Source organism: Mauremys mutica, chromosome 1 (assembly GCF_020497125.1).
Source record: "Mauremys mutica isolate MM-2020 ecotype Southern chromosome 1, ASM2049712v1, whole genome shotgun sequence".
In the NCBI taxonomy this organism is placed as follows: Eukaryota; Metazoa; Chordata; order Testudines; family Geoemydidae; genus Mauremys; species Mauremys mutica.
In genome coordinates this window covers 150,936,126-150,950,581 of record NC_059072.1, presented here as the reverse complement: position 1 = coordinate 150,950,581, position 14,456 = coordinate 150,936,126, and the positions used below count along the sequence as shown (strand labels likewise).

The 14,456-nt window shown below is 50.5% G+C and overlaps 1 protein-coding gene across 1 annotated transcript in view; it reads left to right on the top strand.

Moving 5' to 3' along the window:
* CLCN1 (chloride voltage-gated channel 1) overlaps positions 1 to 12,097 on the top strand; it is a 101,228-nt gene extending 89,131 nt beyond the window's left edge. Inside the window, exons 20-24 of the mRNA XM_044989779.1 lie at positions 697 to 782; positions 9,043 to 9,288; positions 9,793 to 9,897; positions 11,065 to 11,151; positions 11,705 to 12,097. Of these exons, the coding sequence (XP_044845714.1) occupies positions 697 to 782; positions 9,043 to 9,288; positions 9,793 to 9,897; positions 11,065 to 11,151; positions 11,705 to 12,097 (917 nt within the window). The remainder of the gene's footprint in view (positions 1 to 696; positions 783 to 9,042; positions 9,289 to 9,792; positions 9,898 to 11,064; positions 11,152 to 11,704) is intronic.
* The last annotated feature ends 2,359 nt before the right edge of the window (positions 12,098 to 14,456 follow it).

Here is a 14,456-nt window from a genome sequence, read left to right as displayed (position 1 = left end):
CATTCAGACTGTTGACAAATTCAGCTGCTGCTTTGTCTATTACAGCATCTCTAGATCCCATCCTGCCCTTTCTGTCCCTGCTGCCCAAACCACATTCCTGCCCCTGCCGCATCCATTTTGGTCCCCTGTAATTTAACCAAAGTGCTGCCAGACTCATGTTCCTCACCCTCACCCTCTAACATCATCAGGGCTTTGGAGCGGAGCCTGGAGCTGGAGTGTGGAGCAGCTCTGGAGCAGTGGAGCTGCAGGTTTTTGCCTGGAGCTGGAGCGGAGCCGGAGCACAGCTCCAAAGCCCTGGACATCATCGCCCCTCTTTACAAGTCCTCTCAGGGTTTCCACAACCCTTTCTGTGTGAACAGCATGGCACTGGGACTTTGCATGTGAGTGGCCCTCTGCTTCTGGCTCCTTCTTGGAAACTTTGCTCTCTGGATAGCCACCCTCCAAGGCTCTCTGTGTGCAGGTTTAGTTCCCCTCCGTAGGTAGGGGATATTGCATGGATTAGTGTGACTGATTCCTGCCTGTCCCAGATCTTGCCCTGTCACCTGTGGAATGGTGTGTTCTGACTGGCTGGGCCCTTTCCTACTAACTCTGAATTCTCCCCAGCCTGCCTTGGGCGAGGGGATAGGCCTGCTGCCTTGTGTTTAGTCTCTCACTTGTCCTCATTTTTTCTCCTCTTTGTTCCTTCTCTTCCTGCAGCCAGGAGTTTCTGGAGCTTGAGGCATCTGATCCAGCAGCTTTTGTGCCATTACAACCGGCCACCAGAGATGGAGAGCGTTGCCCAGGTTAGGGGCCCAGAGAGCTCAGCTGCGCAGTAATGAGAGACACAGGCGCCAACTCCGTGGGTGTTCCGCGGCTGGAGCACCCATGGGGAAAAATTAGTGGGTGCTCTGCAGTCACCGGCAGCCGAGCTCCCCGCCCCGCCCCACTTCAGCTCCTCCTCCGCCTCCTCCCCAGAGCATACCGCATCCCGCTCCTCCATCTACCTCCCAGCACTTGCTGCCGGCACACAGCTGTACCAAGCTCCGGGAGGGAGGTGGGAGGAGCGGGAATGTGGCGCATTCAGGGGAGGAGGGGGGAAGAGGCGGGGCTGAGGCCGGGATTTGGGGAAGGAGTCGGAATAGGGGCAGGGAGGGGGTGGAGTTGGGGCGGGGACTTTGGGGAAGGGGGTGGGGCAGGGGTGGAGCCAGGGCATGGCCAGGGGCAGAGGGGGGGTCGAGCACCCACCGGCGCCAGTAGAAGTCGGCGCCTATGATGAGGGAGGGAAGGTGAAGGAATGAAGGCTCCCTCTGAGAGATCTTGGCCATAGGGTGGGGGCAGTGGTGTCAGACAGGGAGATGCATGAATGATGCTGAGTGTCAGAGTCACTGGGACAGTGCTCGGGAACTACTCCATATGAAGACAGTCAGGACTCTGGAGTAGCATCCATGCCTCCTCTCTCTGAGCATCCTGTCGCCAGGGCGAGAAGCCTACACAGCTTCGACCTTCCTGGATTTGACCTCAGAGCATTCAGCATCCCCTTCCACAGCGTGCGCTTCCCGTAGTGAGTCCACCGGAGGGCTCTGCCCCCCAACTCCGCAGTCAGAAGTGACTCTCAACCAGCATAATACGGAAGGTTTATTAGTCGACAGGAACACAGCGTAGAACAGAACTTGTTAGCACAGAAATCAGTGACTTTCAGCCAAGTCCACCTTGGGGGAATCCCAGGCCAGATGCCCTGGACTCCCCCCTCCAGTCCCCACAAGCAGACTGCAATGCTACCAGTGACCCAACCTCAGACACTCCTGTCGCTCCTCCTCCTGGTCTTTGTCTCACTTCCCAGGCAATATGTCACCTGGTTGCTTTCCCCTCCTGGGTCTCAGGTTACCAAGGGCACTGGCCATAGCCTACATGCAGGCAGCTGGAGTCTCACCTGCCACTGAGGGTCTCAGCCAAAGTCACACACCCTTATTCCCACCACCTAGGCATTGGTGCAGCACAGAGGGAAACTGAGGCACACACAGTATTAATGCAAAACAGTAAGACTCACATAGGCTCAACAGTAAGACTCACATATGCTAACATACAACATAACAAGAGAAAATCCCCACTTAGTCACATCTCTCCCCTCTTTGAGACCGAACTGAGTGGGGTCACTTTAGCCGGTGAACTGGGGAAGTTCAGGCCTCCCTCTATGGAACAAAGCATCGGCTATAACATTTGAACTCTTTTTAACATGGACCACCTCCATGTCATAATCCTGGAGAGATAGACTCCACTGCAGGAGCTTGGCATTGGCTCCTTTCATCTGGTGCAGCCATGGCAAGGGTAAGTCGTCAGTGTACACAATGAAGTGATGCCCAAGTAGATCCAGCTGCAGCCCTTTGAGTCCACACCATGGCGAGGCATTCCTTTTCTATGGCCACACAGCTCTGCTCCCGGGGCAGCAGCTTCCTGCTCACGATGGGGTGTTTGCATCAGTGTGCATTGGCACCACACCCAGCCCTTTGTCTGAGGCATCTGTGAACACCATATAGAGCTTATCAAAGGCTGGGTTTACCAGCACCAGGCCCTTGACCAGATCCTCCTTCAGTGTGCAGAGAGCCCTCTGGCACTGCTCAGTCCAGACCACCTTGTCTCGGTTACCCTTCTTGCATAACTCCATTATGGGAGCTGACCCAGAGCTAAAGCGGGGCACAAACCTCTGGTAGTACTCCGTCATCCCTATAAAGGGCCTGGGCTTGTTTTTGGGGTGCAGGGCAATCTCTGATCGCCTCCACCTTGGTTGGCTCTGGCTTTAGGGAGCCGCTCCCTGCCTTGTGGTCCAGGTACGACACCTCTGCCATCCCCACCTTGCACTTCCCAGCTTTTACAATCAGCCCTGCATCCTGGAGGCGTTCCAGGCCCCTCTTCACCTGGGACACATGGTCCTCCCTGGTCTGGCTAACGACACAAATATCAATGTATGCTAGGGTAAAATTCTCCATCCCCCTCAATAACTGATCCATCTGGCGTGGGCAGGTGACCAGTGCCTCCTTGAGGCCGAAAGGTAGGACCAGGGATTTGTAAAGCCCCAAAGGGGTGACAAAAACAGGTTTCAACCTGTCATCTGGCTCCAAAGGCACCTGCCAGTAGCTTTTGGTGAGATCCCAGGTAGTGGGGTACTGAGTCCCCTCCCCAAGGTGTCTAGGATCTCATCAGGCATAGTTATGGGGCAGGCACCAGACATGGTGATGGCATTGAGCTTCCGATAGGCCACACAGAATGGGATCAACCCATTTTTCCTGGGGACCAGCACCATGGAAGAGGCCCCAGGGCTGGTGGATGGCTGGATCACCCCTAAAGCCATCATGTCTTTGACATCACTCTCCATGGCTTGGGCTGTGTTCCCAGTGACTCTAATTGGGGAACACCTGATGGGAGGGCTGGCTCCAATCTCCACCCAATGGACAGCGCGGTTAGTGAGCCCAGGTCGGTTGGAAAACAGCTGCGAGTAGGAACGCAGCACCTCTCTGATCTCTGCCTGCTGGGCAGGAGTTACCTGGTCAGAGAAGGGAATTGATTCTAGCAAGGGGCTGGCTCCTGTCTCAGAGAACATACCCACCAGGGGATCTTCCCCCTTCTCCCACTGACCACACATGGCCAGTACCAGCCTCTTCCTGTCACAGTACGGCTCCATAAGAACATAAGAACGGCCATACTGGGTCAGACCAAAGGTCCATCAAGCCCAGTATCCTGTCCTCTGACAGTGGCCAATGGCAGGTGCCCCATAGGGAATGAACAGACAGGTTACCATCAAGGGATCCATGCCCTGTCACCCAATCCCAGCTTCTGGCAAACAGAGGCTAGGGACACCATTCCTGCCCATCCTGGCTAATAGCCATTGATGGACCTATCTTCCATGAATCCATCTAGCTCCCTTTTGAACCCCGTTATAGTATTGGCCTTCATAACACCCTCTGGCAAGGAGTTCCAGAGGTTGACAGTGTGTTGCGTGAAAAAATACTTTCTTGTGTTTGTTTTAAATCTGCTACCTATTAATTTCATTTGGTGGCCCCTTGTTCTTGTATTATGAGAAGGAGTATTACTTATTTACTTTGTCTACACCACTCATGATTTTATAGACCTCTGTCATATCCCCCCTTAGTCGCCTCTTTTCCAAGCAGAAAAGTCCCAGTCTTATTACTCTCTCCTCATATGGAAGCCGTTCTATACCCCTAATAATTTTTGTTGCCCTTTTCTGAACCTTTTACAATTCCAATATATCTTTTTTTGAGATGGGGGGACCACATCTGCACGCAGTATTCAAGGTGTGGGCATACCGTGGATTTATACGGAGGCAATATGATATTTTCTGTCTTATTATCTATCACTTTCTTGATGATTCCCAAAATTCTGTTTGCTTTTTTGACTGCCGCTGCACATCGAGTGGATGATTTCAGAGAACTATCCACAATGACTCCAAAATCTCTTTCTTGAGTGGTAACAGTTAATTTAGACCCTATCATTTTATATGTATAGTTAGGATTATGTTTTCCAATGTGCATTACTTTGCATTTATCAACGTTAATTTTCATCTGCCATTTTGTTGCCCAGTCACCCAGTTTTGTGAGATCCTTTTGTAGCTCTTCACAGTCTGCCTGGGACTTAACTATCTTGAGTAGTTTTGTATCATCTGCAAATTTTGCCACCTCTCTATTTACCCCTTTTTCCAGATCGTTTATGAATATGTTAAAAAGGACTGGGCCCAATACAGATCCCTGGGGGACACCACTACTTACCTCTCTCCATTCTGAAAACTGACCATTTATTCTTACCCTTTGTTTCCTATCTTTTAACCAGTTACCAATCCATGAGAGAACCTTCCCTCTTATCCCTGACAGCTTACTTTGCTTAAGAGCCTTTGGTGAGGGACCTTGTCAAAGGCTTTCTGAAAATCTGAATATACTATATCCATCGGATCTCCTTTGTCTGCATGCTTGTTGACCCCCTCAAAGAATTCTAGTAGATTGCTGAGCCATGATTTCCCTTTACAAAAACCATGTTGATTATTTCCCAACAAATTATGTTCATCTATGTGTCTGGCAATTTTGTTCTTTACGACAGTTTCAACCAATTTGCCCGGTACTGAAGTGAGGCTTATTGGGTCTGTAGTTGCCAGGGTCACCTCTGGAGCCCTTTTTAAAAATTGGCGTCACATGAGCTATCCTCCAGTCATTTGGTACAGAAGCTGATTTAAATGATAGGTTACAGATGACAGTAATCCTGCAAATTCACATCTGAGTTCCTTCAGAATTCTTGGGTGAATACCATCAGGTCCTGGAGACTTATTACTGTTTAGTTTATCAATTTGTTCTAAAACCTCCTCTAATGACACCTCAATTTGGGACAGCAGGCTTTCTGCTTCTGATGTATTTAAAAAAATTTTTTGCTATTACTTTTGGAGTCTTTGGCTATCTGTTCTTTAAATTCTTTTTTGGTCTTTCTAATTATATTTTTACACTTCATTTGCCAGAGTTTATGCTCTTTTCTACTTTCCTCATTAGGATTTATCTTCCACTTTTTAAAGGATGCCTTTTTGCCTCTCCCTGCTTCTTTTACTTTGTTGTTTAACCACAGTGGCTCTTTTTTGGTTCTCTTACTATGTTTTTTAAATTGGGGTATACATTTAAGTTAAGCCTCTATTATGGTGTCTTTAAAAAGTTTCCATGCAGCTTGCAGGGATTTTACTTTTGGTACTGTACCTTTTAATTTCTGTTTCACTAACCTCCTCATTTTTGTGTAGTTCCCTTTTCTGAAATTAAATGCTACAGTGTTGGGTCACTGTGTAGTTTTTCCCGCCACAGGGATGTTAAATTTAATTATATTATGGTCACTATTACCAAGCAGTCCAGCTTATACACCTCTTGGACCTGATCCTGTGCTCCACTTAGGACTAAATCAAGAATTGCCTCTCCATTTGTGGGTTCCAGGACTAGCTGCTCCAAGAAGCAGTCATTTAAGGTGCCAAGAAACTTTATCTCAGCATCCCTTCCTGAGGTGACATGTACCCAGTCAATATGTGGATAGTTGAAATCCCTCATTATTATTTTGAGTTTTTTATTTTAATAGCCTCTCTAATCTCTCTGAGCATTTCAGAGTCATTAACACTATCCCGGTCAGGTGGTCTGTAATGTAGACCTACTGCTATATTCTTATTTTTCAAGCATGCAATTACTATCCATAGAGATTCTGTAGTACAATTTGGTTCATTTAAGATTTTTATTTCATTTGATTCTATACTTTCTTTCACATACAGTGCCAATTCCCCACCAGCACGATCTGTTCTGTCCTTCCGATATATTTTGTACCCTGGTATTACTGTGTCCCATTGATTATCCTCATTCTACCAGGTTTTGGTGATGCCTATTATATCAATATCCTCGTTTAATACTAGGTACTCATGTTGACATGGTACACTCAGTGGCTGTGAGCCCAGTTGGGCAGTTCCACCACATCATTCATTTCATTCAGCTGGATGATGACCTTAAAGGGGCCATCCCAGGCAGCATGCAGCTTATTCTTCTTCACTGGGATGAGACCCCTCACCTGGTCCCCAGTGCCATAGGAGCAGGTGCGGAGTCATACCAGACCTTTTGCCTCCCTTGGGCCCTGGCTAGGTTCTCCTGGGCCAGACCCATGAGCTCGGCAAGCTTTCCATGGAAAATCAGTTTCCCCCTGGGCTCAGCTTCACCCCTGCTGTCCCAGAGAGGGCAGGCAGCGAGCCTGCTGCTTTGTTCACAGTATCAGAGCCAGCATGAGCCATCTCTCCCCCCTCGCCCCCACACAAAGGGGCAGGGAGCATCTCTCTGTCCCACTCAGCTCCAGGGGTCTGGTTACAGACCGGCAGGGCACCTGAGCTTAGCAACTCCTCCTCTCTGCCATTTGCATTTACACTGACCGCTTCAGTCTCAGCCGATTGGTTCCCTGGATTCAAATTAAATCCTCGACTGTTACAGGAGCAGGGCCTGGATCCCCTGGACAGGTCCCACTACCTCTCAGCTCAGCAATCGCCAGTTCCTGCTGCCTCTGTCTCTCCTACTGTCCTGCCTCATGCCTTCCCTGTCTCTCACAGTCCTCTGACTCCTTCGATATCAGCTCCAATTCCATCCCTCTCAGATCCACCAGCATGGAATCCGGTGGAGACCCCTTGCTGGTCGGGGACGCAGGTCTCGGGCACCCAGCTGCTCCCAACCTCGCTTGTGGCCACAGCTGGATCAGGAACCAATGTGGGTCCTGGCGCTGCCTGACTGCTCCCAGCCTCTCTTGTGGCCCCAGTTGGGTCAAGAACCGGTTCCTTAGAGTGATCATCCTTTTCCAACTGAGCAATTAACTGGACCTTGGTGAACTTTCCAATGCGCAGCCCTCTCTTTCTCTGCACAACTCTACAATGCTCTTCTTAAGGAGATGGTTATAGGCCATCTCTTCGCTGTTCCCAAGTTGTCAGGGACTCACAGACCTGTGCTCTCTCAGCTCCTCACAGTCTCTGGGAGGAATCCCTTCAGTGTGACAGCACTTCTTAGGGGTCACAGTCTCTCTCGGGGGTTAAGCTGTAGGCTCCTCTGCCTCCTGGAACCGCTCCTCACTGAGCCTTTTGCACGCCTATCTCCCACGAATCCCACCTTAATTTTACTGCTCCCCAGTCACATACTGCAGGATGCACTGTCCACTGGGTGCAGTTTATCCCAGTGCTCCCACCAGTTGTTAAAAAGTCACTGGCCAATGCTCTGGAACTACTCCATATGAAGCCAGTCAGGACTTTGGGGTAGCATGCCTCCTCTCTCTGAGCATACTGTCACCAGGGCAAGAAGTTTACACAGCTTCAACCTTCCTGGGTCTGACCTTACAGCATTCAGCATCCCCTTCCACACCGTGCGCTTCCTGTAGTGAGTCCACCTGTGTGCGGCTCCTGGGGAAGTGAGAGGGCCCTGTACCCCAAATCTGCAGTCAGCAGTGACTCTCAGCCAGCATAAAACAGAAGGTTTATTAGTCGACAGGAACACAGTGTAGAACAGAACTTGTTAGCACAGAAATCAGTGACTTTCAGCCAAGTCCATCTTGGGGGAATCCCAGGCCAGATGCCCTGGACTCCCACCTCCAGCCCCCCAAGCAGACTGCCCAGCTACCAGCGACCCGACCTCAGACACCCCCATTGCTCCTCCTGGTCTTTGTCTTGCTTCCCAGGCAATGTGTCACCTGGTTGCATTCCCCTCCTGGGTCTCAGGTTACCAAAGGCACTGGCCATAGCCTACGTGCAGGCAGCAGAAGCAGCCTCACCTGCCTCTGAGGGTCTCAGCCAAAGTCACACACCCCTATTCCCACCACCTAGGCACTGGTGCAGCACAGGGAAACAGAGGCACACACAGTAAAACTCACATAGGCTCAACAGTAAGACTCACATATGCTAACATACAACATAACAAGGAAAAATCCTCACTTTGTTACACTGAGCTCCTGGTAAAGGATTAGAGATTTCCGCAGAAGAGGATGGCCATGGCATGCATGGGTAAGTGAGGATCCTGCTGTCTGTGCTGCCAGTACGGAGAGAGACAAGGTGGGTGAGGTCATATCTTTTACTGGACCAACTTCTGTTGGTGGAAGGTACAAGCTTTCAAGCTACACAGAGCTCTTCACCAGCTCTGGGGAAGGAAGCAGACTGAAAACTGCAGGTTCTGAGGCAGGCTTCATGATGATCTATTCAGATCCAAGGGGGCTGTCCAAAAGGCATCAAGAGCAGACAAAGCAAAACCCCACACCAAACCAGGCCCTGGACCAGTGTGCAGATCGGAAGCATCCCAGTGCACAGATTCCACCCTCCATGATAATGACACCCAGGGAAAGATGAGGGCCCCTGAGTATCTGGGGGGTGCACAGTGGGGATTAGGAGTGAGCGGGAAGTAGGGTGATCAGATGTCCCGATTTTATAGAGACAGTCATGATTTTTGGGTCTTTTTCTTATATAGGCTCCTATTATCCTCCCCCCCCCCCCGATCCCGATTTTTCAAATTTGCTGTCTGGTCACCCTAGCAGGAAGAGAGGGACACTGAGTATAATGGCGACTTTCTGGGCTTAGGGATGAGTGGGCGGAGGGAGGGGGCAGGGAGGTTAGTTGCTGGAAAGTGGGCGATACAGCTGAGATTAGGAATAAGGGGTTCTTGCACTCCAGGATTTTGCTGTGGAGTTAGGGCTGTGTCCTCCTTCGCTGACCGTGGCTCTGTTTTCTGTTCTCTCCAGGAGTCTGTAGAGGTTATAGATACAATGAAGCCAGAGGAGGTAAGTCTGGATGAGAACTGGGGGGCTGGCTCTCCTCTCACCCCTGGAAGCTGTCTCCTTCCTGGGAAGGTCCAGTGGCCAGGATATGCTCATATGCTACAAGGAGAGGCCATCCTGAGATAAACTATTCCCTCAACCCATGGAAATGGGGCAGACTATCCTGGAGTGACTGGGGCAGGGAGAGCTCAGGAAGGAGAGACAGGGAGCTCTCATCCCCTCTAAGCTGGACTGGGGAAGCCCTCACCTTCCTGGCTACTTTTCTCACTGTGTCACCCTTGCTGGGGGCATGTCAATCAATGGCACCTCTAGTGCTGCAGCATCACCACGTTCCCAAGGGGAGGCCCCAGCTCATGCTGGAGGGATGGGAAACTTCAGAGGAATAATATACTGAGAACAGCAGATGGGGAGGATGGGCAAACAGCAGCAGGAGACCGGGGCGGCTTGGAGTATGGGCTGGGAGCAGTGTTGGTCACTGTGAGTGTGATCCCCTCTTCCCTGTGTCAGATAGATGCATGGGAGCAGGACGAGCTGAATAAGGAAGTGTGCTTTGACAGCTGCCGCATAGACCCCTCCCCTTTTCAGCTAGTGGAGAGGACTTCCCTGCACAAGGTGGGTCTGACCTCCCTCCCAGCTACTGTTCATCCTTCTCCAACTTGTCTGTCTCTGTACTAGCCCACCCCAGGGCTCATCCCCTCCCCTCTCCCCATCCCCCTCCCCTTGCTTTGCATTTTTCTCTCTCTTGCTCTCTCTCTCTGTCACTGTCTCTATCTGAGAAGCTCACTGAACTCCCATCAGCACAGTGTCTGACTGCAGTCTCCTGGAACATGAGCAGATTAGTTTAATAAAAGAGCTTCAGAGAACCACACTAGGATCCATCAGCTATTGCATTAGTGTTGGAATTCCCTCTCCCAGCCTCTGGGGGCTGTCTAGATACACACACATTAGCACTGGGATTCCCACTCCTAGGCACTGAGTGCAGCAGCAGCCACTCCTCAGGTGTTTGTAAAAGCAATGATACAATAATGATGGGTTTCATACATTAGCCCATCTGAGTGTTGCAAGATCCACATGCAGCATTGGGAGTGGATTCACACTCCTGGCCCCTCTGGGACCAGGGACCTCCATCCCAGCACATGAATACTGGGACTGACACTCCCTGCCTCGGCGTGCAATGGGATCTGCATGCCTTTATCACTGTATTTATTAGGGGTCTGTCACTGATTATATCATTGCTGGGATCCACACTTTCAGCCCCAAAGCACATCAGGATCTACCCCACTGTGCACTGGTCCCTGAGTGGACTGGGATCTGCACCCTCGTAGCCATATGCCAGGTGTGGGGATATGAGTTAGTGTGAGAATGTTCTGGGTGTCCCTAAAGCACCCCCAGCAGGCACCAGTGTGACCTGAGGGGAGTCCTGGCTGATTAGAAGTCTCAGGAATAAAAGGAATATTTAAGATGTATGGGACTGCTGCTCTGGGTTAACTACAGGTATATACCAGGAGTTCCAGGTCCCCCGGAGTCCCACGAACCACCCTGCAAGTGCAATGAGGCTACTCACTGAGAATTAGCATTAGATTTCCCACTCCTAGGGCAGCTTCTTACCAGGGTGGTGCCAAATCCGAAGGAATTTTAGTTGGGATTCCCACTCCTAGCTTTGGAGCCCGGAGGGGATCTCAGGCCTAGGCTTAGCGCCAAGACTCTCATTCCCAGCCTTTGAGGACATCAAGCCCTATGTGACTGGTAATGGAGATTGTCTTGTGTTTTCTCCCACAGACACACACCTTGTTCTCCTTGCTGGGCCTCAGCCATGCCTATGTGACCAGTAAGGGGAAGCTGAAGGGAGTGCTGGCTTTGGAAGAGGTAAATACAGTCAAGTTTTCATGCAGACACTCCCACTTCCTGCTCAGCCCCAGACATTCTGTGTGTTATCGCAATATCCCACAGCAGGCGAGAACCAGCTTTGGGATGGAAGTTTCAGCTCTGCAGTCAGTACATTTCCTAGCATTCCAGTTTCAAGTCCTGGCAGCATTGACTTAGCCCTTTTCCCTTCTGAGGGGAGAAATTGTGTTCCTGGATGTGAGTTTTTCAGAAGGAGCCTTAACAAACCAGGGGCCTGTCTGCTTTACATGGGTAGTAAAGATCCGCTAGTCCTTTTTGTGAGAGACGGGCTCTTACCTGTGTGGCCCGTGCTGGATCCATTTAGCCAGTGTCCCTCCCAGAAGTGGCTACACTGAGGCTTGGAGTTTGCCAAGTGCTGTGGAATGAAAGGCACTATAGCAATGCAAAATCTGATCTCTCCAGGGGCTAGTCTCCTGCCTTGTTATTTTGGAGAGTAGCTGAACTGTTGAGCTGTGGTTTTTGAGCTGCCCTTTAATTCCCTCTCTGTTCTTCTGACCTTCTGCCCCTCCAATAGCTCCAGAAGGCAATTGAGGGCTCCACACGCTCTGGTGTCCACCTCCGTCCACCCCTCGCCAGCTTCCGAGACATCAATCGGACCTCGGTCAGCAATGAGCAGAGTAGCCAGGTTCCACAGGTGTGGAGGCGGCAGGACAGCTGTGTGGTGCCTGTGAGAAGAGGTGCAAACTCAGGGATGGGGAGCCCACTGCCCTCCAGTTCCCCTTCTCCACAGCCCCCGCCCTTCCCTGAGGAGGGGAAGGGGCTGCACTCTGTCTCAGCTGCTGATGCTGAGCTGGAGGAAATGGAGCTGTCTGGCCCCGCTCCTGAGAACATCTCAGACATCCTCAAGGACCTGAGCCTGCGCTCCACGGACCTGGAGGAGGACGATGAAGAGGATGTGCCCCTATAACCAGTGGGAGGAGGGGATGTCAGTGAGCCAGCCCTGCTACACATGCTCCTCAGGGAGAGGCCTGAGGACTCTCTCGCCAATGCTCCAGCATCCGCAGTAGCTTAGTTGGGGGAGGGGTCACAGGACTGCCCTTCCGTCTGCTGCCCTCACTGCCTGGAGTGTTGTGCTACCTGGGACAGATGGGGGTGCACGTGTGAGGGAGGAGATGGACTCCCCCAGGTGGCAAGGGGGCTGCTGGGGTTAAGGGCCCTACTCTTTCTCTCCCAGAACTCATGGGAGCAGGAACCATAATGAGGCATAGACACCACTGGCTGCAGGGACATATGCTCTGGACTGATTGTGCCATTGTGAGAGAGTGGTGGGGAGCGGATGGGGGCCACAGCCCTTCCTCTTCTCCATTTCAGAACACCCTGCAGAACAGCACGACTTTCTCTGCTTCCCCTGCCCCCCAGCAGTTCCTGCAGGAACCTTCCCCCAACCCAGGATTTCTGACTAGTGAAAATTCTCAGGGGCAGGGGGATTGTGCAGGCAATGAGAGAGGAGAGGGCAAGCCCTCCGAACATCCTCCTGTACAATCCACCCAGCCACAGCTGTATCCACGGAGATTGTGGGTTGAGCCAGCCTGGCACCTAGAGACACCCAGCATCCCTGGGGTAATAATAGCTTTATATACAGTGGCTCATTCATTAGCACGACACCCGTCCCTGCAGTTCCTAAGGGTGGTCGCCATCTTCCCAGACACCTCACAAACACACACGCTTCCCACACTTGTATCCTAGAAGCAACTTTCCATCTCAGAAGCCCACCACTCCATGCCTCTGTAGCCCCTTCAAGCCCCTTTCCCATCCTGCGCACTATGAACATTCTTGTCCAGAAACACTGGGTCTTGTTCTGGATTCTCCCTCTGGTATTTTCATTGGTGTGAGGAATGCTGGGGGCTTCTCCTGGGCCTGCCAGTGCTGCCACGAAGAGGGAGGTTTCTTACTGCTGACACAAGCATGGTTGGGAGGGAGGAAAGGCTGCCTGATCTTTGTCATGGTTCTTTAATATACTCAGGACTTTAAAAAAGAATTGGATGGGAGGAAAGACTCCTTGTTTTCTGGTTGGCTCACTGAAGTCTTTAAGCAGAATGGCCAAGATTGGAGTGGGTTGGTCAGAGGTCACAAAGGCATGGATGAATGAGCAGTAAGCCTGTATATATGTTTCTATCTTTCAGATATTCATGTGTTTGTCTCTGAACCACTATCGGCAATTTCTATGAAGTTATAGTCTTAACATATAAGAATGCTCACATAAGAATGGCCATACTGGGTCAGACCAAAGGTCCATACAGCCCAGTTTACTGACAGTGGCCAATGCCAGGTGCCCCAGAGGGAGTGAACCTAACAGGTAAAGATCACGTGATCTCTCTCTCCTGCCAGCCATCTCCACCCTCTGACAAACAGAGGCTAGGGACACCATTCCTTACCCACCTGGCTAATAGCCATTAATCGACTTAACCTCCATGAATTTATCTAGTTCTCTTTTAAACCCTGTTATAGTCCTAGCCTTCACAACCTCCTCAGGCAAGGAGTTCCACAGGTTGACTGTGTGCTGTGTGAAGAAGAACTTCCTTTTATTTGTTTTAATCCTGCTGCCCATTAATTTCATTTGGTGGCCCCTAGTTCTTGTATTATGGGAACAAGTAAATAACTTTTCTTTATTCACTTTCTCCACACCGCTCATGATTTTATATACCTCTGTCATATCCCCCCTTAGTCTCCTCTTTTCCAAGCTGAAAAGTCCTAGCCTCTTTAATCTCTCCTCATATGAGACCCGTTCCAAACCCCTAATCATTTTAGTTGCCCTTCTCTGAACCTTTTCTAGTGCCAGTATATCTTTTTTGAGATGAAGAGACGACATCTGTACGCAGTATTCAAGATGTGGACGTACCATCAATTTATATAAGGGCAATAAGATATTCTCCATCTTATTCTCTATCCCCTTTTTAATGATTCGTAACATCCTGTTTGCTTTTTTGACTGCATGGATGTCTTCAGAGAACTATCCACCACGACTCCAAGATCTCTTTCCTGATTAGTTGTAGCTAAATTAGCCCCCATCATATTATATGTATAGTTGGGGTTATTTTTTCCAATGTGCATTACTTATTAGCCCCCATCATATTGTATGTATAATTGGGGTTATTTTTTCCAGTGTGCATTACTTTACAATCCCCCATGGAGGGAGATTGTGGGCTGGGAGCAGGCTGATGAGAGAGAAATGAGAAACGGCAGAGAGAAGCCGCTCCCCCGCCTTCCCCTTTGCTAGCACAGGAAGGCTCCTCTCTTTAAACACTGCTCTCCTACTACTCCAGGAC